Raw genomic sequence first — 25,100 nt, forward strand, 5'->3', positions numbered from 1 at the left:
TGGCCTGATGTATTGGTATTTCTCAAATAAAGGAGTGGATTTCCCTTTCTGTTTGGTTTTGCTTGTCTGCCCAAGAGGATGCAGACATGGAGGGTTTGGGTTTCTGCAAAGCTCTGGACCCACTCGTGGAATTCTTGGGGACAGCAAGAGGGGGACAGACCGCCTGTGTGCCGGGTCTGTGTCTCCCATCCACAGACCAGCTGCCAGGCCCAGCACCAGCTCCCAGGGTGGCACTGCAGGCACCCCCCAGCCCCCTAAACCCTGGTGCAGCCGCAAGTCACAGAGCTCGGGGCACCAGTGTGGCTGCAACCAAGTGTTTATTCTCAATATATTGCAAAGCGGAAAGAAACCACAACTCAAAACTCTAACTTGGGAAGATCTGCCAGTGGCCCCGGAGGTGGCCGTGCTAGGATGGCCCCTGGCCAGCTCCATGTTGGAGAGATGCTGGGCTGCTCCGACCCGTCCTCGGGGCTGAAGGGCCCCAGGCACAGGGGGCTCTCTGGGGACTCCTCCTTGCCAGAAGTCAGAATATCTTGCTAAAGAAGAAAGCAAAAATCACGGTGGGTCTGGGGGGGGTAGGGTAGGGAAAGGGACCAGAAACTGACCTGCCCTCTGGGGATCCCCCCCTTATTGAGGGTGATGAGCAGACCAGGGCTTGTCAAGCCTTGTTTTCTTGGGGGGAGAGGCTGGTGACAAACAGGCCAGGGGGCTGGATGCAACGCCTGCTGGCCTGCAAGGAAGACCCTCTGCCTCTTGGGGAAGAGGCCCCGGGATCCAAACTTGGTTAACTGCAGCCAGAATCAGTGGCAGCTGAATTGGAGCCACAGGTGGGGGGTCTCAGCCTGAGGTGGGGCTTGAGGCGGCCCCTTTGGCTCAGCCCGGCTGGGCCTCGGGGGCTCTCTGGATCTGGGGCCTGAGGTGCCTGAGATGTTCCTTCTAGGGGTCCAGGGGGACCTGGGCCTCTGGCAGCTCTTGGTGGGGAGGGTGGAGGCAGTTTCTGTGTAGGGGGGGGTGTCTCTCCAGGGAACCCTAAGTCATTCGAAACAGCAGAGCAAGCAGGGGCAGGGAATGCAGCCATCGCAGGCGTGAAGGGGGGAGGCCCCGGCCGTCACTGCCACAAGTCACCGGCCGCCCCGTTGTCATTCTCGTGGAACTTGTGCAGGTGGTCGGCAAACCTGTGGGGCCATGGAAACCTTTGCTGAGACCAATAGTAAAAAGGAGAGGTGTGCGTGTGTGTGTGCGTGTGTGTGTGTGTGTCAGGTATGGGGTGGGGCATGGAAATCTCCAGGGACCCTGTAAAGGGTGCCCATATGATAGGGTGAGGCTGGGGACAGTGGGCACAAGGGGGGAATGGGGGAGGGCTGGGGGAGCAGGGAGCACCACCGAGGAACTCAGGGGTGGTCCCAGGGTGGTGCTGGGGTGCACAATGAGGGGCTGTGGGGGGCTCAGGGCGGGCATCCTCACTTCTTGGCGCAGAAGGTGGTGCAGTCCCTCTCCACGCTCTCGCTCCATGCCAGCTTGTAGAGCACCTGGCCAGGTGGACACCATGAGCCATTTGCCCTGCCCTGCGGCCACTCCTGCCTGCCGTGACCTGCGGCCCTGGGGCCTGAGGGCCATCCCTGACATTGCTGGGTGGGCACTGGCAGGGCCTGGGGGCAGAGCTGGAGCCCAGGCGAGCCCTGGTTGGGGTGGGGTCCCGAGGCCCACCCTCTCTCTTGCTAGGGATGCAACCTGCTAACTGTAACCCCACACCTGGGGACATCCAGTTCCATCCAGTTCACGGTGTCCCTTCTCTGGACAGCCCACCTGGTCCTTCTCTGCCCTGAGCCCTTCCAGGACTGGCCTTCCACAGGGTCACAGGGCCACGGGGCATCCTGGTCCCCAGGGTGGGCTGAGACCCTTGATGGGACGAAGTGGCCAAGAGCTGAGAGTGCAGGCTGGGCAGGCCTGGTGCCAGGTCCTCGGGCCCTGTCTCAGTAGCAGGCACCGGGTCCGGGAACATGCTTGAGGGCCCCTCGCCTGCCCGCCCAGGCACTCACCAGGAAGACCAGGCAATGCAGGAAGAGCGTGTAGAAGAAGCCGATGGTGCGCGCCACCTTGTTGGAGAGAACCAGCCGCCCCTGGGGAGCAGTCAAGGCATGGGGTGAGGGGGAGCCGGCCCCTCCGTTCCTGCAGGGCTGCCCAGGGCCCAGGCAGAGGGGGCCCCGCGACAGCAAGGGGAAGGAACGAGCAGGCGGTTGGGGCCCCAACTCCACTTTTTCAGGTGGTGGACCTGGGCCCCAAGTTGTCCCTGTGGCTCAACTCCAGAACCCACTGTGGACAGAGCTCGGGGAGGCGCTGTCGGGGGTGGGAGAGGCTGCCCAGGGTCATGCGGCCCCTCTTGGCAGGGCTTGGGGGTCCCTGGGGCGTCTCCTGACTGGCTGGAGGCAGCGGCTCTGGCCTGGGCTGGATGGGGATGGACAGGGACTCACCATGCTGAGGGTGGCCTTGTCCCAGGGGCTCAGGCTCAGGTACTTCCTGTGCCGCTCCTGAAGTGGGGTGGGGGGCAGATAATGAGGGGAGACCCCAAAGGGCCCCACAGCCCTGGCTTGTCACAGATGGGGGCCTGGCTGTGCTGTGCCCCACAGAACCCTGGGGGGCTGCTGGGAGCCTCTCGGGGTGCCCAGACATCCACAGCATAACACCCTCGGCCCCCCAACATCTGTACAAGTGCCCGCGGAGATAAGCGCTCTCTCTTCCCCTATGCGGCTGCCATTCTACACTGACAGGTCGGGGGACGTTTTGCTGCGGGCAGGGCTTCCTGCCCTCTAGAAAGGTGGGGGAGAGGGTAGTTAGGGGGTGCCCCAGCCCAGGCCACTGGCTCTTGGCCTGCCAGCCTGTCCCCAGAACACGCCCTGAGGTAGCCTGCTCCCGGATGGAGGCATGGAGGCTGCCCTCGGGGAGCTGCTGGAAGGTGTGCAGAGCGGACAGGCTGAGTGGGATCCAGGGGCGGGGGCAGGCCGAGCGGGGTGGGGGGTTCAGGCCGAGTGGGCACTGAGGCTGTGCCTGAGCTCATGCCCAGGGCTGCTCTGGTGGAGACTGGTGGGGACGCCGATGCCCAAGGGTGAGGGGAACTGGGGTCCCCTGGGCTCCCTCGGGGCCCACACACCCGCCGGCTGAAGGAGGAGAAGGGATCCAGGCGCTCCTCGTACTGGGTCGAGTACCGCTGCTCCGTGTCGTCGCTGCTGCCGCCCTGCGGGCAGAGGGGGGCGCGGGGCCAGGGTCACAGGGCGGCACGGGGAGGGTCCGGGGCAGCAGTGCAGGGGAGGCCGGTGCCATGCACCAAGGGGATGTGGCTGGGGGTCCGAGGCCGCGGCACCCCCTGCACCCCTCGGGGCACGGTCCTGCCTCCCGGCTGGGGACACTAAAGCCCAGACGGGAGCCGAAGGCCCAGGTGCGGGGAGGGGGCTCTGAGGGCGTCTGCGGGGAGTCTGGGGGCAGCTGTGGGGAGACCCCGCCAGTCGCCTGCTGGGGCAGCAGTTTGCAGGGGTCTGGCGCCCTCTGGTGGCCCCAGAGCTCCCCAAATGGGTGGGGGTGGCGGTGGCCTCGTGGCCGAGGGTCTTGTACCCAGGAAGCCCCCCACCATGGGTGTTACTACCCCCACCCCGCCTCTTGCCCTGTCTCCCCACAGTGCACAGAAGCGCTTTCCTGGTCCAAGGGGGTCCCCTCTGAGGTCTGGGGCTGAGAGAAGCCAGGGCCGGGTGGGGAGGTTTCTGCCCCGTCGGACCAGATTCTGGTATCTTTAAAACGTAAACCAACAATATATGGATTCTCCAGGGCAGCCCTGGGGTTAAAGTCCCAGATCCTGGGTCAGCCAGTGGATCACCCACATTTCAGAGGGCTTCACTTGGGCGGGCGGGCCTGCGGTCTGTGACCCCTGCCTCTTGTACCTCCCCAGCAAGCAGGCAGGATGGGCAGGTTGGATGGCCTCTGGGGGCCCCCCAGGCCCAGCACCTCCCAACAGGTCCCTGCCCCCACCCTCCCACCTCAGAGCCCCCTGACCAGCCGCCCCCTGCCTGGCACGCCTGGCAGCACTGACCCGGCCGGGGTAGCTCTGCAGGAATTTGATCTTCTCGAAGAGCTTGATGTTGTCGGCGCGCAGGCTGTCCAGCTCACCCTGCAGGGCCTGGATGGTGCGCTGGGCCAGGCGGCTCTCCTGTGGGTGGGTGGGCGGGTGGGCTGGGCACGGGTAGAGGGAAAGGGGTGGGGGGCCTCCACGTGGCAGCCTGCACCCTCCCATCTCCCTCAGGCCCCTTCTTTGCCAGGGGCATCTCCTTGACCTGCCAGACGCTGCTCAAAGCTGCCCTCTCTGGGAAGCCCCCCATCCCCTCCTGTGACCCCACCCGGGCAGAAGCCACAGTTCTTGGTTCAGGTTTCTCCATGCCCTGTTTGATTTTGGTGCTGTCAGCCTTATTTTCAAAATTATTACTGAGATATAATTCTTATAACAGAAACGCCATCCTTTAAGATCATGCAATGCCGTGGCTTTTAGTATATTCACAATGTTACACACACACACACACTGCCTAGCTTCAGAACATTTCCATCACCTCAGCAAGAAGCCCCGGACCCCTTAGCAGTCACCCCTCATTCTCTCCTCCCTCACGCCTCTCCAGGGGCTCCCACTAATGTCCTTTCTGTCTCTACGGATTGACCTGTTCTGGGTGCTGCATATAAATGGGCACACCACGTAGTTTTAGGGGTTGCCGATCTAGGGGCAAGGTGAAGTGGGCTTTCATTTTCCAATGCATTCAGATGCTGGGACAGGTGTTTCCTTCACATGATTCAAAATTCCAGTGGTACCAAGAATGATGGGGTGAAAGCCTGTGTTTCTAGAGCCAAGGGTAGGACACGGTAAGCACAGCTCCATCTTGCAGGCCTCTGTTTAAGGGCGTGACTGGGCTGTCCCCACCCCCGCGGGGCTCACGGTGGTCCCTGCCCAGGCAGCACTGGGGGAGGCCCTTGTTTAAAGCCCCTCACGCTGGAGCCTGGATCACGGGGGTCCCTCGGCTCGGTCCTACGTCTGCTGCTGCCCAGCACGGAGCCTGCCTGCGGGCGGTGCTCAGAAGCCTCCCCTAGTCCTGAGCCTGGAAACCGCAGCTATCCCAGGTGGACGGAGAGGCAGGGTCTGGGAATTCCATCACTGGCTAAAGGTGCAACTCCGTGAGAACGATCAAAAGCTTCCAGGCTCCCGCCCCCCAAGGGCGAGCGATGAGGGGGCCCTTGGCAGGGCTCTGTGGTGCGGGGGGCAGCAGGGCACCCCATGGCCAGGAAGGTGCCCCCTCCAGGGGCTCCCTGGTCTCTCGCCCAGACCCTCCGCTGTCCACCCCCTCTGCCTTTGGGTCCTGGACACCCTCCTGCTTCTTCCATTCAATCCCTGATCCCCTCCTTCTGGTTTTCCTGTTTCTGGTTCCATCCGATTTGGGGAGCACATTCATCCCACTGGCTGCCCCATCTGTGTGTCAACAGCCCCACGTGGAGGTGCCTCCTTTGGGGTCCCCAGACCCCTCACAGTTCACAGTGCCCCTCCAGAAAGGCCACCAGCCTGGTGAGCGGTGGCTGGGCTCTTTGGGATCCTCCCTCTCTCTGACCCCACAGAGCAACTCAGGAGCTCTAGGCTGCTCATCTTTATGGGGCTCCAAAGACCCTCCTCTTTCCAAGCTGCCCCTGCCCCATTTCCCCTCTGACTTAGATGTTTCTTTCTGGACGATGGTGGCCACCTTCCCGGCGACTTCCCGGTCTAGCTTTCCAGCCCGAGTTGGCTGCCGGGTGACCCCTGTAAAGCTGCTCGGCCGCTCAAAGCCTCTGCGGTGCCCCCACCTGCAGAGTGGAGTCCCCGGGCCCCTGCCTGGCAGTGGGACACTCGCCGGGTGATTTGAGCCCTGTGCATTTTCTATCACTCCTTTCTGCGGCCCCGGAAGGACCCGTGCTCCCTTCTGGCTCTCTGGCCTCCACTTACGTCGTCTCCTCCCCCTCTAGCATCTGAGTTTTCTTTCAGAGCCTAGTGTGGCCCTGCCTCCTCCAGGAAGCCCTCCCTGACTGCACAGCACTCATCTCCCCCAAGGCTGTGTCTCCCCCGTGTGCCCCCCTGGTCTGCGGAGTGCGGGAGAGGAGGGATGTGACTCACAGCCTCCAGCTCCTGGTTCCGGGCTCGGAAGCGCTCCCTCTGGCTGGAGATGATGGACAGCAGCGAGTCCACCTGGCCCTCGGGGAGGGGGCTGCTGGCTGGGGCTCCTAAGAAGCGGACAGGGAGGAGAGTGGTTGGGGGTGGCAGAGCCCAGCAGTGGGACCCTTGGGTCACATGGCCCCAGTCCCAAGGGAATTCTGGCCACGGGCCATGGGGTGGAAGCTACAACGGGTATCTGACCACTGGTGCTAAGCAGGATGGGAAGGGACTGGGCTGGGGACGCCAGAAAGGGTATGAATGGGATGATGGGAAGTGGGGCCCCCAGGCAGGCTCCAGCACTGGCTCCAGCTCCCCTGCCGGCACTGCCTGAAAGGGCCAGCTCCCAAAGCCCCTCTCTCCGTTCCTCCCTGCTCGGATCTGACACCCCTGCATCTGTCGGACTTGGGCCCCGGCTCCTGGGGAAGCAAAGGGACAGTGTGGGGCTTGGGAGGCCGCTGGGACCCTCCCCCCATGTCCTGGCCCAGCAGCCCCAGGCTCTGGCCTCACCCTGGGGAGGCCCACCCACCACACCCCAGGCCTGTGGAGCTCTGTGGCTGCATTTTGGTGCTGAGCCCCTTCAGGGAGCAGCCCACCACCCTCCAGCCTTCGACAAGCCACAGACAGGGCCTAGGGGGTCAAGCCAGGACCCTGGTGGGGGGCGGGGTGTGTCACACAAAGGCCCAGAAGGGCAGGTGGGGGCTTGTCCCCCCCCACCTTAGCTTGCTGCCCAGGACCTGCAGTTGCTGTGGCATCACCACTGGGTGGGGGCCCTGTCTTTGATGGGGGGTCCTCCCTGGGGCTTAGGCTGCCCGGCTCCCCCCGACCCCTGCCCTGCCATCACTCCCCCAGGGGCTGTGCCTCCTCACCATAGAACAGGGCAGTGGCCTCCTTGATGGGCTCTGGAATCTTCTCTAGGCCATGCTCTGCTGCACCCTGCAGGGGAGAGGAGGCAGTGGGTGATGTCCCCATACAGGGGGTACCAAGCCCACCCTTTCAGGGTGCCCAGCAAATGGGGGGCAGGGAGCAGCTGGGGGCTGTCTGGTAGTGGGGTTCTGGGCACAGCAGTGGTCACAGGAGGGCGTGAAGCCGGATGCCCAGCGCAAGCTGGCAAAGGAGGCCAGGCTGGGCCCTGAGTCTCCCACCCGGGACAGTGCTGGGCGGTGGGCTCACACCTAGCCCCTCAGCTGGACATGCACCTGAGGCCCGGGTGGGCAGCCCGGCTTCTCTCCCTCAATCCCTGTTTCCTCATCCATAAAATGAGGGACGGGTCCACCCGATGCCTCCAAGGACCCCCCCACCCCCGGTGTTGTCCTCTGTGCTCTGGGCCTCGGTTCCTCTGGCTGCGAGATGGTGGATAATCGTGGCCAGGCCCCTGCCCAGGCTCCCATGGTGGGGGTCTTACCCAGCAGCAGGACACAGAGAGCTCGGGCCAGCCCTTTGCGTGGCCTGGCATCCTGAGCTGGGGGAGGGCGGCCTGCGGGAGGGCATGGGGGCAGAGCCCCAAGGAAGTCGCGGGCAGCCCTTCTCGGCCGTGGGGAGGGGCAGGTGGGCACCAGCTGCCTGAGTCACGGGCTGGCGTGCTGGGAAGTCGGCGTTTTGCGCGGCTGAAAGGGCACTGGGTGGGTGGCGAGCGGGTCAGGCGGAGGGCGGGGTCTCACCTCGGCATCAGGCCGCTGGATGGACTGGATGGTGCTGAGGTCCTGCTCCAAGCGGGCGATCAGCTCCCTCTGCTCGGCCGCCATGGCCACCGCCTCGGTGACGTGGACCTGCAGCTCTGCACAGCGAGCTGGGGGCAGAGGAAGATGTGGCCATCAGAGGGTGCCTGGTGGGGCAGCCGGGGCCACCCCTCCGCCTGCGTCTCCCACCTGCAGTCCGAAAGCTGGACGCCAGGTGCCCCTCCCTGGCCTGCCCCAAGGACCACCCTTGGATCTGGCCATCAGGGTCTCAGAGGCACTCTGGGCCCCAAGAACATTCTAGGCCCGTGAGAGACCTTGGGCAGGGGAAGGAGCCCATATCGGGGATGGGGGAGGCGGGGCCGAGTCCTGGCTGTACCCGGGACCAGCCAGGTGACCCTGGAAAGCCCTTTTCCCTTGAACAGGGCAAGCAGGTTGAACCCAGTGGTCTCCCTGAGGGCAGTGTGTGCGGGGGGGTAGCAGAGAAAGGGGCAGAAGACATGGGGTGCAGTGGGGGGTAGGCAGGCCTCCTTCAGACCCCACAGAACTGCTCGGCCCCTCTCCTGAGCCCTCCAGCTGCATTGGGGGAGACATTGGCAGTCGGGGACCCCGTGACCCACAGCCCTGCCCCCTACCCCAAGTGCCACGTTACATTTTCACAACAAAGCAAATCTAAAATCATTCTATTTGGAGACTTTCCTTCCCTTTCGGAGGGTGGAGGCTGCTGGGAAGTTCTCCAAATCCAGGAGCAAGCCCCTGGGGTGCCTTGAACCACTGTTGGCAGAGAGGATGGCAGTTTGGGGTCCACCTCAATTTTGGGTTTGCTGTGTGACTCCAGGAAGCTGACTCGCCTTGTCTGGGCCTCATTTGTAAAATGGTGACAACAGATCCTGCCCAGGAGGCAACAGCAGGACATGCTGCAGGGCTGAGGAGGGGGCAGATGGCACAGCACAGGGGGCACTGCGGCCTCAGAAACCCCTGGCTCCCATTTGCAGGTGGCCCCCGGGCTCCGCGCCCTGAGCAGGGTTGGAGTGGCCCAGCCTCATACCCCCCCAGCCCCCGTCTCCATCTCTTGGGGGCCCTGCTGACATTCTCTGGGCCCCTCTTTTGTAACTGGCAGGGAAGTGGTGTCGATGGGGGTGAGGGGTCCGGGGTGGGGTGGAGGGAGGAGGTGGGCATGATGATGCCTGGCTGTGGAGGGAGGCCTGTGGGTGGTGGGGTGGCCTTGGGCAGCCCACAGGGGCTTCAAGCAGACCCTGCACCCCCAGCCTCTGAGCTTCCCCCATGTGGGAGGGATTCTCAGGGAGAGATGCCAAATGCCAAACGCCACAAGTGCTGGCCTGGGGTGGGGTCCCCGGTCCAGGCCTGTGGCAAGAGGCTGTGGAGCCGCTTGGGAAGGGAGGTGGACGGACGTCTCGGCGTCGGGAGAGGAGCCCACGGCAGAGCTGCAGGGCCCCGGGTGACGTGAATAGAGGTGATGGGTCCGGACCCAGGAAGGGACCAAGGACAGTTCCGGGACGTCAGGAGGGACAGCCCCGGACTGCAGCATGGCCATGGGCGGTGCTGGGACTGATCCCTTGAGGGGGTGACGGGCAAACCCCGGGGCGAGTGGAGGGTGGTGAGCCCGGGATTGAGGGCCCAGGGGACAGACGGACAGAGCTGAGGGGGTTGTCTATGGGCCGCTGGCTCCTGGGGGTGTGCGTGCAGGAGGGTACAAGGGGAAGGCTTATTCCTTGTGGTCTCAGGCAGGCCCCAGGACTGTGCAGATCCCAGGGGTTCCTGGGCTGGGCTTCCTGTGCCTGCTGCTATGGGTTTGGGTGCCTGGTCTCCGCCTGCATGCACAGGTGACACTGACAGCAGACCCTGTGCCCCAAGTCGTCCTGGAAGGGCCACCTTTGAAGCCAGCCTGGAGGGCCTGCCCCTGCCCCTGGGGTAGCCACTGAGAGGATGCAAGGATAAGGGGTTGGGGGAGGCGGGCCTCCCGGGGAAACTGAGGGCTCGCTGATGTGGGCGCACAGCAGAAAAGGAATGAGGCTGCCCATGAGGCGCCGAGTTGGGGCTGGGCCAGGGCAGGGCAGGGGGTGATGGGGTAAGGCTGAAGTGAAGGCCTGGGTGCAGGGGAGGGGCTGAGGCCGCAGAGGCAGGGCCCGGGAGCCAGGAGGGCTGGACACTACTTGCTGCTGTCCGAGTGCCCTGCTGGGGTCCCTGCGGCCACCAGAGCAGTGCTTTGGGGCCATGACTGCAGGTTGGGGGGAGGGGGGAGGGCAGGAGGCCGAGGGCCGTTCCCGAGGGAGGGGTCTCCACTACAGGCCCTGCTCAGAGGGACGTGGGCCCCAGATACCACGATCTTGGAGCCACGTAATCCTGCCCTGTGAGGGTCCCCTGGCTGCCACCCCCCTGCTTCCCTCTGTCCCCTGTCACTGGAGGAAGGAACGTGCAGGTCATGAAGCTGGGCTCACAGCTCCGGGTGGCCACTTGGTGTTGAGAAAGGGGTCTGAGCTGGAGTCTTTTGGAGCTGGGTCTGAATTCTGGCCTTGTCCTTTAGGAACTCTGTGACCTGGGGCAAGTTGCTCAACCTCTCTGAGCCTGTCTGTAAAATGGAGGCAGAGAACCTCCAGCCCAGCCGTCTGACACCTGACAGTGGAGCTCTTGCCCAGGGTCCTGTGGGAAGTGTTGGCCGCCCCACTTCCCGCCCCTGCAGGGTGGAGAGGGGCCCGATGCCGAGCAGGGAACCCCCACCGCCGGGAAGCCCGGGCCACCCTCTGGGGCCACTGAGGGAAGCGGGTGCTGGGGGACCTGAACCCCTGAATGACGACACCTCAACAAAGACGCGGGGAATGTGGGTAGCCCCGGATGCAAAGATAGAGAACCTGGAGCAGAACGCAGGGCTCTGCTAAGGCGCCTGAGCTCGATCTGGGCAGAACTCGGCCACGAGACGTGGAACCCGAGGGCCACGCGTTCCCTGAGCCGGAGCCGAGGTCTCCCCGGGGCTGAGCGAGGAGAAGGGGTGGCAGAGCCCACCAGGCCCTTTCTGTTTTACAGTCCGGATGCCCGGAGGTAACGGTTCTGCCCAGCGGCAGGGGGCTGGCCCAGCAGAGCACCTCCCGGGGGTCAGGGCCGCTGCTGCACCCCAGCCCCGTGTCCACTCTGGCCTCAGGCCGGGCAGGCTGCTGCACTGTGCATGGCGTTGGCTCGGCCTGGCCACTCACCGGGAAGGGAGGAGCAGGGAAGGGACAAGGGCTTCAGAGCGGGCAGCAGAGCGGGAGGGAAGGAGAACGTGGGCCGAGGTGAGAACCCCAGAGCTCAGGAATCCAGCCCAAGGAGCAGCAAGGTGACAGCAGGCTGTGGCCCCCAGAATGCTTGCCAGTCCGGCCCAGAAATTGGGAAAAGCTTTGCAGCATGTCTGGGGGCCATTTGGAAGTCAGGAGGAGGCATTTGTTTAGCAAGGTGCCATGTGCACCAGACGCTGTACCAGGTATTGGACAGATGGCTGGAGGAATGCTGGCCATGGCCCCGGGGAAGTCGGGTCCAGAGACCCCCATGGGGTATGGAGGGACACAGGCGGCAGCTTCAGAAGTTTCACCCGAGAGGCAATTTTTGAGTTGGGCCCTGAGGGATGAGTAGGAGTTTGCCAAGCAGGGCGGGAGGTGGAGGGCAGGCTGTACAAAGGTAAGAGTGTGGGTAGGGACTTGGACCATTCAGGGAGTACAGCCAGCCTGCTGCCTCCTGCAAATTAACCCTGTGCTCTTCTCCAAGCCCTTCCCAGAAGGTTTTTTAATCTGCCTTTTCTCCCCAGGCCAAGCAAGGATGATGAAAGACAAGGGCAGGGCAGGGCAGGCACATGGCGGGGAGGGAGTGAGGAGGGGTGCGGCGCGGCCCCTTTCATTGGCCTGGCGAGGGCGGGGGTCCTGCCAAGATTTGTCGCGCTGAGAAAGCTTGTAACGCGGGAGAGTGCTTGTGACACAGCGGGAGCCTCCGCTCACCAACAGCCAGGGGCCCTGGGTGCATGGGGCGTTCTCAGGCACGATCCCGACCCCCGGGGTGAGCTTTCCTGATGGAGCCGGGGAGGGGAGGGCTGCCGAGTCCCACGCGGGCAGCCAGCCTGGGGCAGAGGCTGGGGTCCCTTCTGGCCGATGGTTCTGGATTCTGGACATGAGGAATGTGCTGGAACCCAGAGAGGAGGTGGACAAGGGCTGTTGGGAGGCTGTGTGGCCATGAGGTGAGGAAGGTGGGGTTTCAACACAGAGGAGAGAGGGGTGCAGGAGCTGAGGACACGGGGGGGAGGGGGTCGTGGTGGGTGAGAACAGTCCCCGGGGAGGGGATAGGGACCTGTGGACGGGGCACCTCCTGCTAAGGCAGGGTGGGATGGGCCTGGCACAGGTGCCAAGAAGCCCCTATGTGCGGGCAGGACAGGCCCTGGCAAGCTCGTCTGTGATGGGGGGGTGGGGAAGGGAGTGAGAGGGCTCGGGAGGCTGGGAGGGGCGGCGGGAGACCACCCTCTCTGGACGTGTGGTGCGGGACCCTCAGCACAGCAGAAGGTATGGTGAGAGGGTCGTGGACCCCACTGCTGAACGGAAGCCTCGGGGGACGCCCATGCCTGGAACTGGGTCCCAAATGGGGAAGGGGTAGCTCAGTTTGGCTCTGGGGAGCAAGAAAGGCTGGTGGAAAAGTTGGGGGGATGTGTGTGGTGGGAGCTGGAGCTGTGGGCCCGAGGCTGGGGAGACCTGGGCCCCGGGGCGGGGGGTGTGCAACCCCAGCAGTGGACGGGGAAGCCAGAGAGAACGCCTGAACGACATGGCCACATTTTCAGAGGTGTCGGCCAAAGAACTAGAGCAGAGGGGGCAGGAAGCAGGGGGCAGTCGGGAGGAAGGGGCTAAGGCTCTGTGTGGACAGCGGGCTGAGCGGGGGTTTGGCCCGGGAAGTGCTGGGGCTGGGGGCTGGTGAGGGGTGGGACCCGGGACAGGTGCACATGACAGAAGGTCTCCAGGGTCTTCAGGGGGTGAAGGCCAGAGCAGGGGGCGGGGGAGGCACGGATCCGGGGAGGGCCTGGCCTCGGAGGAAGAGCACCCCCGGCCCCTGCAGGGTGGCCCCTGTGAGAAGGGCCCCAATCGGCCCTCCTGCCCGTAAGAAAGTTGACAGTGATGCCATCCTTCAGGGAGGTTATGGGAAGGCCTCCTGGAGGGTGCCACGCACGGAGGGGAGAAAGAAATCAAAGAAATGTCGAGGTCCAGACTGAGGGGGACTGGCTTCTAGGACTTCGGGTCAAGGCACACTTGTCACAAAAGGAGTTGAACAGCAATGCCGGGGGGTGTCGCCCCACAGGACCCTGCGTTACTCAGCCAGCCACTGGGTGAGGGGGGCTGGGGGCGCCCAGCAGCCTGTTCCTCTGCTGGAGGGGTCAGAGGGCAGCCAGGCCGCGAGCACAGCCCCTCCTGCCCCTGCACCCACTTATGCCTATAGGTAACCAGGTGGGCGGGTGCCTGCCCACCCCACCCCTCGCACCTGCTCAAGGGAGCCCCCCACAGCCACACCCCCATCCCCACCTGCACCCCCCCACCCAGGCACCTCAGTACTCTTCTCCTTTCTGTGAGCATCCAGGCGTGAAATTTCTCTCATCTGAAATGCCGAGTGTGCACACACAGGCACACACAATTATTTTGACCCCACCGCCCCCTCCAACAAAACTCCCTGAAGCAGTTGTCTATGCACAGTCTTCAACACCTTCCCACCCCAATTCTCTAGACCCTTCTCGTGGGGCTTTCGCCACCGTCACACCAAAGACTGCCCCTGTCAAGGTCACCGGTGACCTCCACACACTGCTCAGCCCTTGTCAAGGTCAAGGTCACCAATGACCTCCTCACACCTGTCAAGGTCACCCATGACCTCCCCACACTGCTCACTTAGCCCTCATGTGAGCTGTCAGCAGCTGACTTCCAGGCCCCCCCACCCGTCTGGGCCTTGCCCCCCACCGGCTGCCCCTTCTCTGCTTCCATGCCGGGTCCCCTCCTCGCTAAGCTTGCCAAGGCTCGGGTCTTGGTTCGCTTCTCCCCTCCCAGTGTGGACTCAGCCGCTGAGCCACGCTTGCCACCTTGTAGGCCACTGATGAGCTGACGACTCCCCACCTCCCACCCACACCTCCCCCGGAGTCTCGATGGCATCCCAAACTCAACTGGTCCAACTCCCCGGATCTGCTTCGCCCAATCAGGGCACCCTGATGCAGGGCCCCAGGGGTGCCATTCTCAGGACTGGGAGGTGCCTGGCCAGGCCCGGCTGTCCCTGTGGCCGCGGCTCCTCTCCGTCACCCTTTACAGCCACTGTGCCCCAAGTCCTATTTCTGGCTCTCCCTTCAACACAGACCCAGAACCCAAGCCCTTCTCACCACGGCCGCCACCCGGGCCCAAGTCACCGTCACCTCTCACCCCGATTCCGCAGCAGCCTCCCTGCTCCCACCCTCACCCCGATGCAGCAGCCGAGGGAGCCCCTTAAGAAGTCAGGTCCGATCGCCTCCTGCTCAAACCCTCCAGCGGCTTCCGCTTCACTCAGAGCAAAAGCTGAAGGCCCCACAAGGGCCCACGAGGACCCGCGTGCTCCAACCTCCCCGTCCCTCCGCCCTCCTGGCCCTCCCTCCGCTCTTCCTGCATCTGGGCGCTCCAGCCACACTGGCTCCCGGGCGCCTTGGCACCCCAGGGCCTCTGCAGTCCCCTCTGCCCGGAGCGGCCCATTCTCTCACCTCTGTGGCACTGTTCAAGGTTACCGTGGCAGTGAGGCCTGCCCAGGACCCCCGATCCAAGACGTTACCCCTTCCATGTGCTCCCCCGATCCCCTGACCCTATTTTCCTCCCACAGCATTTCTCACCTTCCACACTACAACAGAATCCGCTCATCTATGACGTTAGCCGCTCATCTCCCCCCACTGTAAGCTCCGATGACCGTTCCCCGGTGTAACCCCAGTGCCAAGAGCAGGGGCACGATTCACGGGCTGAGGGGTTGGACCCAGCGGGGAGGCCCCAGCTTCCTCCAGGTGGGAGGAAGGGATTCCCAGCGCCCCAGGGCCCCCCAGGATGCTGGCACGGGCAGCGGGAGACCACCAGGCTGTTCCCTGCCAGCACAGAGGCCCAAGGGCGGCCCTGCACCCTCGCCGGTGGAGGCCCTCCTCCTGCCTGAGCGTGTCTGCAGCACGCTGTCAACTGCGGGTTCCACCTGGGGCAGCCGCCCTCCAGACCCAGCGGGGCGGGCTGGGCTTTGATCAGCAGCGTGGTGGGAACCAGCTTGAGCGACTGCACCCCTTCCTGTCCCCCAACCTGTCCCCAGCACACCTGCTGTCCCCTGGCTGGTCTGCCTGGTCCGCTGGCCCTACCTGTCCATGTTTCAAGGCTGCTCCCTGTGAAGTCCTCCCGCCCTGCCCCCCGTCAGTGCTCAGAAGCCCTCCACCCACATATTACAGGACCAGCTGCACTGAGCCACAGCTCTGCACCCCGGTCTGTGTCCCCTCTGGGCTGTGAGCCACTCGAGGCCACTGGACACCCAGCCTGGAGCCCATTGCCTGGCCCGGAGCGGTTCTCAGTAAACATCTGCTGAGGAGCTTGGTGTGGGAGCTCCGTGAGGAAGGTGGCCTTCACGGCCTGGGCGGCACTGCCTGGGCGCCAGGGGGCTGGTGGGTGGCGGACCCGGGCACTGTAGGATGTTTAGCAGCATCCCTGGCCTCTACTCGCTAGATGCCAGTAGCATCCCCAAGTAGTGACAGCCGAAAGTGTGTCCAGACACTGCCAATGTCCCCAGCTGAGAACCACTGCCCAGCCAAATCTCTTGGGGGCTCTGTGTCCCTCGAACATGGGAAGCTTCTGGGTTTGGCTGTAATGGGACACGGTTAGTCTTGACAGATGCTTAAGTCAGTCAAAGGAGATTGCCACCTTAAAAAGGAAACCACCTGCTCCTGACAAGGCACAGCCCCTTCTCCACAGGCGTGCCCATGGGTGTGTCCAGGGGTGGCAGAGACTTGAGTCTGCTGACCCGGGCCAGACCCCGGGGTGCTAGCACAAGGCGAGAGCGGCTGCAACTACCAGAAGATGCAGTGACCACACTCATCACCACCCACGACCACTGCTCTGTCTCAGGCCTGCTGTGGGCCCCGGACTGGCCCAGGCGGCTTCTAGGTGTGAGCTCACAGCTGCCCTGCACGCCCAGGGCACAGAGAAGAAAACCGAAGCTCAGAGAAGCTACACTCATGCACTCTCAGGAGACACTTCCGGAATGTGTACTAACTGCTGCCCGCAGCCCGGCGCCCGTCAGAGGAGACGCTGGGAATGAAATGCAGCTCTGCCCCGACGCCCCCATGTAAAATGAGGGGGACCCTGGAACCTCACTCCCTGCAGCCCTGCCACCACCCCACGCGGAGCAACCCCACTTTGACTTGTCCACAAACCATTCTGCTTGGAAGAAGTCCCCTGCCACGGACATTCGAGTATCCGAGTACCCTCTGAAACGTACTGACGCCAGGTCACTCCGCGCTGGGCCCTTACCCCAGGGCCCCCGCCACCTCACAGGCACTGACAGTGTGCCAAAGCTGAGACCCGCAAGCTGCATGCCCCCCAAAGCCAGCACCCCAGGACCGGAGGTAGGAAGAAGTAACTTGCCCCAGGGGAGCCACCCAGATCTCCTTCCACACACCACAAGGATCACAGCAGGGGACTCGTTTACACTAAAATTGCATCACCACGTGGCACACTCTGTTTATCTGCAATGGTGTTTCTTCAGAGCATCAAAGATGTCACTTGATTTTGTTCAGACCCACTTAACTGGGGAAGAGAGAAGGGCCAAGTGTGGGGGTGTTGAGTGATTTGCCTGGGATGGGGCACCACCCAATGCAGTTGGGGTGTAAAACCCTGCTCCCCTTCTCTGCCTCTGGAGCTGGCAGTTTACTTTATAGACAGAGTCGGCCCTGCAGAGCCATGGGCAGTGAGGTTTTGCTTAATTAAATCCCATCTTCCAAGCATGGGGGGAGACTTTCTGGGTAAAAAGACTGTGCATGAACTCATAAGCCTGTCCCCCGGCCACACGCACTACGGTAGGATGGCGGGTCCTTCCCGAGCTCACGCACCTGGGCCGGCTGGCGGCTAACTGCCGGGCTCTCCACCCGCGCCAACTGGAAAGAGGGCCCTTCTCAGGGACCCCATTGTTCCAGAAACCCACAAGATACCGTTCCTTCTTTCCTCTTCTCTCTCACCTGCCAACGTTAACAGGTGCCCTTGGCTTGTCCTTCTCTGCATCGGGGCTTGGGGACAAAGCGAGTGATCCCCACGGACCAGGCTGCTCAGACCAGAGCCCCCTTCCCGGGGGCCACCACCACCAGTCCGGGGCCACAGTTCCTCCCAACAACCCCGGAAACGGTGGCGGTGTCCCCAATGCACAGACAAGGACGCGACTGCCAGCAGGGGTGGGTGACAGGGTTGAGGGCGCACAAAAAGAAAGACGGACAGCAGCAAGTGGCGCGCATTTCAGACGACCAGGGCAGAGAAGTGGGGGCAGCCCCCCACCCCGGATTTCAGCCGGAGCCCTGCCTGGAAGTCATGAGCGCTTGAGGACGCGCCGGACGGCGGAGAGACGGAATGAAAAGTGTCTGCCACTGCTTCTCAGGCCGGAGCCCTTTAAATAAAAACGACCCACACGTGCTTGTGTTTGTATAAAAGATATTTACTTCAATTATCACACCTAGGGTGCTAGTGAATAATAATACATGGTGTGAGTTTCATACAGTGATATTGCTTCTCCATATCATATAGGGACCGTTGTACAGTGCTGAGAACAAACATCATATGGCTAACCGAGGACAGAAGGGACAAAGCCGAGGGGCCGGCGGGTGCCTCCCCCATCAAACCCCACACCAGCCAGGTCAACTTCGACTCTGAATGTTGAAACAAATAGCAAGAAATAAAATGTTACCAGAGATGAGTCACAGCAACACAACAGAGGCTTCTCAAAGCTATTTGTACAAAAAAATGACGCTTTTTTTTTTTTTTTTGGTCAATCGGGTCTCTGTGAGGATTAAAAAAAAAAAATCGGTGATTGTGAGTATTAACAAATGAGCTCTAGAAACATCTAAGACTTAGTGCGTTACAGAAAATATAAAATACTGCTAAAATGTAAGACACCACAATACACTGGGGGGAAACTGAGCTTATTAGAAAGAGTTCTCGGGAGGAAGCCCCTCGCTGCGAGCTGGGCTTGTGCTGCTAGTAGTCTGCTCAGGGCCCCGTGCCACGCTCAGGGCAAGTAGTTATTGCACAGACGCAAAGAGCCAGTCTCCTACCGCGTGGAAAGGACGTGGGGAACAAACCACCCTTTTCTTTTTCTTAACTTGCTTTTGATAATGCTCGATCTGCGAAGCTGTGAGAGTTTTGAGCTTGGCCTCACGTTTCCCCAGGGCCCAGCATTTTCTGAGGGGTCTAAGGTGGTGGGCAAGAGGCCCGTTTTCTTGAGAAGAGAGGCCGAAAACGGCTCAAGAGACAAATGCATAGACTAATTAGAGAAAAACGAAAACCCTTTGAGGGGACGGGCAGTTATTCTATTGGCGGGGTTTCTTTTCAAAGAGTCAAGCATAGAACCAGGACCCCACCCCCCCTGCCCCTCAACAATTTCAGAGAAGGGGAAAAGTGATGGCACAAAGGGAACCGCTTCAGCCAGGCGAGTGGGGTGGTGGTGGGGGGTGGCGCAGATCCCTGGGGAGCCAGGGGACGCAGCTTTCCCACCCCTCACCCTCACCCAGAAAGCAGCGCGGCCTCTTGCTGGCCGTGCTTCTAGCTGCCCCAAGCGCTCCTCCTCGTCTAACGTTCCTCCACGGGCCACACCGAAGGGGATGGGGCTCCCCTGGTGACCTCGGTGTGAGTCCTCGAGCCACAGCCGACACTAGGAAACGCTGGTGCTTCACAAGATGGTTTTGACCAACTTTGTGTGCAAGGAAAACAACGAAGACAGAATCCAACTAAAACCTGCCCCCCGCGCCGGAGTGCTGCCCTGGGCCCGGCCGCCAGGCCCTTGCTGATGAGGGTGCACGGGAACCTCATGACCCCAGAAGTCCTACCGGAGGCTCTAGGAGGCTTTGGGGAACTGAACTCTGCTTTTCTAAGTCCATCTGCGGCTTCTCACACACGCATTTTCGTCAACTCGGCACCTCCTCACATCAGCAGATTTTTGTTCATTAAACTCTCTCACTTAAGAAGTTAGGGGTAGAGAGCCAACCGCTTTTTGAGTGGCTACTCTGGAGAACCCCCTCCCCAGCTCCCCGTCAGTCCCCAGACTCTTCGGTTCTCTCAAGGGGTGGGGGACAGGAAGAAGGGGACAGCAACCACCGGAGTGATGGCAAACAGCATTTATAACAACAACAACACAAAATAATAATACACTCCTGATAAGTACTTTAAACGATTAACCTAGTAATAAATAGAAGAGGATAGAAATAATTTTTCTTTTTCTCAAGGAATCATCCTTTTATAATTATCCTCACGCACGCTGGCAGGTCAGTAGCAGTCAGTCCATCTCAACGAGAAAAGGTAAGTGCTAGGAGGGATGGCTGTGGGCTCGCGCGCTCGGGAGGGTTCTCAGCTGCTCAGTCAGCCCCCACCCCTGCTGCACGAGGCCGGCGGCTGGGGCCCGAGCCCACGGGTGCTCCCCCGCCTGGCTTGGTGGTCAGCGAGGGGCAGGCTGCGAGGTTGGGGGTGGGTGGGTGGGAGGTCTGTTTTCCCTCCGGTTCATAAACAAACGGAACTACAGTGAACATACTCATGCACGACCTGAATTGCCCTGGGTCTAAAGCTTAATTTGAGTTCATTTGGTGTGCAATACGTTATCTTTTAAAAATGAAGAAAGGTGATTTCTATTGCACAGAGCTTTTACACATAGTCATCTATTTAAGTGCTTTCTGTTTAAAGCAAACTCTAAAGGAAAAAAAAAAAAAAAAGGAATAAAAGAAAAAAGAGGAAAAAAAGGAAGATGGAACCAAAGCAGCCCCGAGCCACTTCAATGCATCTTGCTGAACGGTGTCGTTTCACCCATGGAAGTCCCAAAGCTTCCAACACTGTGCTTCTGCTCAAAAGGATGTAGTCGTGACATTGGGATATAAGGCACCTTTTCTTTCTGATCCCAGAAAGCTTGATACATAGCATATAGCGTACTTTGCGGTAGGAATGAAAGCTTCAACACTACAGAAACTGCAGTCAACACAGACTCTACTTTGTAGCGTTCTTGAATAAACCAAAATGACCCATGGAAAGCAACTCAAAAGTATCTTTAAAGTTTAATAACGGGGGAGCTGGGGAAGTGCACATTTCTGCATAGCCTACTGCCTTGCTCTCACTAGCCTTTTTTTTTTTTTTTTTAAAGGATTCTTCACCTACAATGCCCAACTTTTAAAGTTAGCGTTTTGGAGGAGACTAGGCGCTTTGGAAATGTCTTGTTAAAGCTAAATGTCACTTCATCCAAAAAATGAAAACTCGGGATGACGCCACTGGCAGCGTGGACGTGTTTTCTTTGGAAGGGGCGGGAGGTGTACAGGCTGGGGGGCCAGGAGGGCTCGGGTGGGCTCCACTCGCTGCTCCACGAGCCCCTTCCCGAGCGTCCAGATTTACGCCAAGGGGCTTGTCCTGGGCTCTTGGCACATCTCTAAGACTTCCACAGGCTGGATCTTTTTGGAACTTGAATTGGGAACTTGTTTTCTCTTCTGTTCCTGGTGGTTCTTATGTAGAGGCCGATGGCAATGGGCGTGATATTGTCAAACTGGACCATTCTCTCAGCACGTGAGTGTGCTAGTCAGACGGCTGTCAACACACCTGGAATTGGAACTAGGCGACGATGGAGAGTCCCACACCACCACATTGTCACTGGGTCACAGGCTCTACCTTGGGGCCACAAAGGCTTCCCTGCAGCCAGCAAGGCTCACCTGAAGCTGCAGAAGCATGGGGCGGGGGGGGGCGGGGGGGGAGTGTGTCTCTAAACGTGAGCTTTCCCGTGAAGACCCCAACCACTGGCCTTCACTGCCGAATTCCCTCCAGGAGATCACTTTGGCCACCAGGGTGGGTGGACCCACACCCAGCCAGCAGCCCTGGGAGCTGGTTTTCTTCGGCACTGGACACAAACAAACCTCCGGAAAGCAAGGCTCATGTGACGGAGGGCTTGGCATGTAGGCTGGAGAAAGCCACCTCGTCTTCCATCCGTGAGACGCTTCCGGAGGAGAGCTCCTGGTGGAGCTGCAATCGCACCCCCCTGGTGCCAGGTAGAGACGACACACACGGAGAAACTAGAGCTCACCCTCGCCAGGTAGGAGTCCCGAGGAGGTGCCCTCAGACAAGGACAGTGGCTGGGACGGATCTCAACAGCTGAGTGGCAGTGGGCAGAAAAGCAAAAGGCCGACGAGAGGCTGCCCCCAGGCTCTCCGAGGCCTGGCACGGCTCCTGCCTGCAAAGGAAGCAGCTGCTGGAGCTACAGGAACAGGTGGAAGCCAAGAGGCAAATCCAGCTGTCTTCCCATGTGGCACTCACAAAAGGGAGAGGAGGCCTGCCCAGGTCAAGATGGCCTCGCGTCTGCCAAGCTTCCCCCCCCTCAGCCAACCTGCCTCACAGTTCGGAGGGACGCGAGGAGTGGAGTGACTTCAAGTAGAGAACACAGGGTCTATGAGGTAGAAGGGAGTGGAGGAGGAGTGTGAAGACAAGGGGGGACGTCCAGGGGAGAACAGGGGCCCCTCCCCAGCAGGAGCCGACCCTCCAGCCTAGTGTCCCGCGGGTAGCAGCCCCGCGTACATTCCTGGAACCTGATATTGCCGCGTTTCCCCCACAGCCAGCTTCACGGCCTCAGAAAAGGCAGACTTGTGCTTTTCTAGGTCTGCCTGTAGCGGTGCCTGCCATACTGCATTTAAGGCAAAGACTGTCTTCTCCAGCTCAAAATTCGGAGTAAGTCATTACTCCCATTTTACTTTGTGCTACCCAGAAGGACACGCGCCTCTTCCCCCCGACTCCTCTGCTGTTTTCAGTGGGGCTGGTTTTTCTCAATGGAGAACATTGCATAGAGTGTCACAGGTTCCTAAGCCTGTGTGAAAGAACCAGTGGGAGTTCAGAAGGAACAAAGAAGCAAGCAGTGGCCCAGAGGCCAGCCCCTGTCCCAGCTCTGAGCTCCCCCGGGAACTTCCAGCACTTGAACTTAGGGTGGGTGGCCAGCCCAGGCCCACTGCTCCCTTCCGATTAAGAGTAGTCTGCCTTCGTGAGCAGTGGGACTGATGTGGCCCCACACAGGGCCTGGGGGTCTCTCCCGGTCACCAACAGGACACAGAGAGCTTTACCCGAAGCTTGGTAGTGCCCTGGGCCTGTGACACCAACCAGCAGACCTGACCGTCCACATGTGACAGGAGACTCCGAAGTGGGGAGAACACTAAGATGACAAGGAACTTCCCAGGAAGGTCGTCCACTGTATCTTCCACCTCAGGTATCCTCACCCTGCTCGCACAGACACAGCAGCCCTAGCTAGCTGTCACACGAGTCGCAGACCAGGTGTTTTCTGGTGCCGCCTCCCAAGCCTACATCCTGGGCAGTTTTGCCCCGATCCCGCTCCAGGCGATGACCACAAGCCACCTCGGTGTTGTGATGTCCCTCGGGCAGCCTCAGCAGAGCTTGGTGATGGGAATAACCGAGTCAGGCTAAGATGGCTGAGGTGTTCCTTTCTAAGAAGAGGGGTCTGGCCACTAGAAACCACAGACAGACATCATGACTGATCCAGCTCGAGAGAGGGGTTGCCTGGGAGCCAGGTGGGGGAGAGGGGGCTGCTTTTCTGAGGCGGAAGTGAGCGGGGTCACGTCTAGGACAGAAACCCCACGTTCCACCTCAGACACCTCCAGAGGACTTGGGCAGGCACCAAGGGTCAGGAGGCTGGACGCAAACACTGATTTTATGCCGGGCCTCCCTTCAGCCTGCAAGCGATGGCAAAAACCTCAACTCTAGAGTTATGAACACCGCCTCTGATTAACAAAAAAAAGCCATTTAAAACGGTATAATGGAGGTTGTAATTAAGTGTTAGTGTTTTATATGGAACCGTTTCTCCCGGGGGAGAGGTACAAATCAGCTTTCTAAACTGATAGAGCGGAAAGAAGGGGAGGGTCTGCTGCCTGCGGGAGCCCCTGCTTGGAACAACAGCGAGCTGAAGTAAACCACACTGCGAGGAAGCTTTTCAAGGCACTTGAATATTGCTTATCACGATGAAAGATCAACCCTTGGACGCAAACTGAGGGGCCCGATAGGGAGGGGACCATCCCCCTCCCCAGGTTTCTATGTGTTAGTGGCAGCTCTTAGAAGTATGACAGACAGTGATAGTGTGACACAGAAGAGATGGGGTTGGGATCTCAATTTAAAAAATAAATAAGACAGCAGAAATACAAACACAGAACTGCAAGCAAAATTTAACCGACTGATTGTATCAAGCACCCAGATGTAAGTCTGGCAAAAAAGATAGAATGGAAATCAACAACAACCAATTCTTCTAGTTAAAACAAATAAAAAATAAAGAAGAGCAAAAATGACTAAATCGTTTGGAAGAGCCAAAGTGGCTGTTTTAGACTGTTACTAGGTGGTCACCCGGATGGACAAGTCTATACTTTTCAATTTCCTCAGATTTAATACCTTTGTGAATAACAGTCATGCCTTTAAAACTAAACCACTACCCTCCTATTTCCTGTTAACTCCCCACTTTTCATTCTAAGGAGATTTAGAGCGTCATCCCCCGTGATGACAAAATCCCCTGGGGTTTCCGTGGTGGTTCTGCTCTCACTGTCCTTAGGGTCACTAACACGAACTCACTCTTCAGGACGCGCCTGAATCGAGCCCGATGGCCATCCCTTCGCCCTTCCGCTCCTCCATTTTGAATTCTGTTTGCACTGAACCAGATTTCAAGGTCAGAGATCATGCAACCATCAAAAGACAAATAAACGGCCTGCCTCCCAGCCTCCTAGAGCCTTCTGAAAACTTCTCAGTCATGAAAAGGCATCGTCTTTAGTGTAGTGACTCTTAACTTTGTGAAAACTTGAGCTAAGTGCTGCAGCTGCAGGTTAAAAGACTGTAAATGAAAATACGTAATTTCTAAAACATCATGCAAGAAATGTGGTTTCACATCTTACAGTCAAAGTCCTACAAGTTAATACCAGCACACTGAGGTGTAATAGCGGGAGCATACCTTTAAAATCATAACTCCCTCCCACCCCCCCCAAATCAACAAAGTAATATTAATTAAACTTAAGAAATAATGAATGCACCATTAAAATGTCATCCAAAGATGTTGACCTAAGACAAAGGTTTCGATGATACACAACACGGTCAAAAAGTTTTCAATCAGTAATATACAGTATGACAACTACATCTTGTAAATTATACCCAATACTGCCGGCAGTCTATCCCTCTAAAGAATATTTGCCCCTTTCATCCCTTCCTAACAATCAGATAATAAAATACAGCACCTATAAATAAGCAAAAAAAAATATATATATATACCGAAATCATCTATTGTTAGTTTAAAGATATGGCAATAAGGAGTCTAAATTAGCAAACTTGTAGAAGCCATAACTGAGAAAACAGCTTATTGAAAAAAGGTGGCAGTAATGCACTCTACTGTGTGCACAGGTACTTAAGAAAATACACAGACGTATAAAATTGCACACACGCACACGCGCACACTCTCACCCACCTCTATTCCCACGCATTTACACATAGAGAACGGGAGGGATCAGAGACAAGTTAGACTTCTGATTTGTACTTAGACTGTCCTAAACTGTGCATAAAAGAACTTTTTCCAGGAGGCAAAATGAGTGGAGGGCAAACGGTCTGGTCTGGAAGCAAAGAGCATCAACGTTTTGGTGTTAGGTTTGGGCCATTTCTAAGGGGGTGGGGGCAGAGCCCAGGCTGCCGGTTCTCTCTTCTGCAGGGAAGGAGGCTTCCCACGACTTCAACATAGTCATCAGTGCTCGAGGTGGGAAGGAAGGGAGAGCGTGCGGGCACACGCGAGCCCTGCCCGGGCCCGGGCCCGTCTGTCCCCTGGTGGGGCTCAGTCCATCAGGCGCCCAGGCGAGTTGGTGAGAGGTGAGGTGCCTTCGGTGCCAAGCAAAGGCTGCTGGCTACGAGGGGCGGGACCCTGTGGGGGGCCCCAGGTTCTAACTGGGGCCCCGGAACTGCCTGCCTTGACTTTACCGGCCTACTCTT

The 25,100-nt window shown here is 59.6% G+C and overlaps 1 protein-coding gene across 3 annotated transcripts in view; it reads right to left on the reverse strand.

The window, feature by feature from the left end:
• Positions 1 to 298: 298 nt before the first annotated feature.
• The window catches only part of CUX1 (cut like homeobox 1), a 362,321-nt gene continuing 337,519 nt past the window's right edge, over positions 299 to 25,100 (reverse strand). For all 3 annotated transcript variants that reach the window (XM_037815379.1, XM_037815378.1, XM_037815376.1), the window contains exons 15-23: positions 7,864 to 7,991; positions 7,072 to 7,138; positions 6,167 to 6,273; positions 4,079 to 4,195; positions 3,149 to 3,232; positions 2,472 to 2,528; positions 2,040 to 2,120; positions 1,465 to 1,529; positions 299 to 1,175 (exon numbers count right to left, since the gene is read on the reverse strand). In XM_037815379.1, coding sequence (XP_037671307.1) covers positions 1,109 to 1,175; positions 1,465 to 1,529; positions 2,040 to 2,120; positions 2,472 to 2,528; positions 3,149 to 3,232; positions 4,079 to 4,195; positions 6,167 to 6,273; positions 7,072 to 7,138; positions 7,864 to 7,991 — 773 coding nt within the window. In that variant the 3' untranslated portion in view covers positions 299 to 1,108. The remainder of the gene's footprint in view (positions 1,176 to 1,464; positions 1,530 to 2,039; positions 2,121 to 2,471; positions 2,529 to 3,148; positions 3,233 to 4,078; positions 4,196 to 6,166; positions 6,274 to 7,071; positions 7,139 to 7,863; positions 7,992 to 25,100) is intronic.

Source organism: Choloepus didactylus, chromosome 21, assembly GCF_015220235.1.
Source record: "Choloepus didactylus isolate mChoDid1 chromosome 21, mChoDid1.pri, whole genome shotgun sequence".
In the NCBI taxonomy this organism is placed as follows: Eukaryota; Metazoa; Chordata; class Mammalia; order Pilosa; family Megalonychidae; genus Choloepus; species Choloepus didactylus.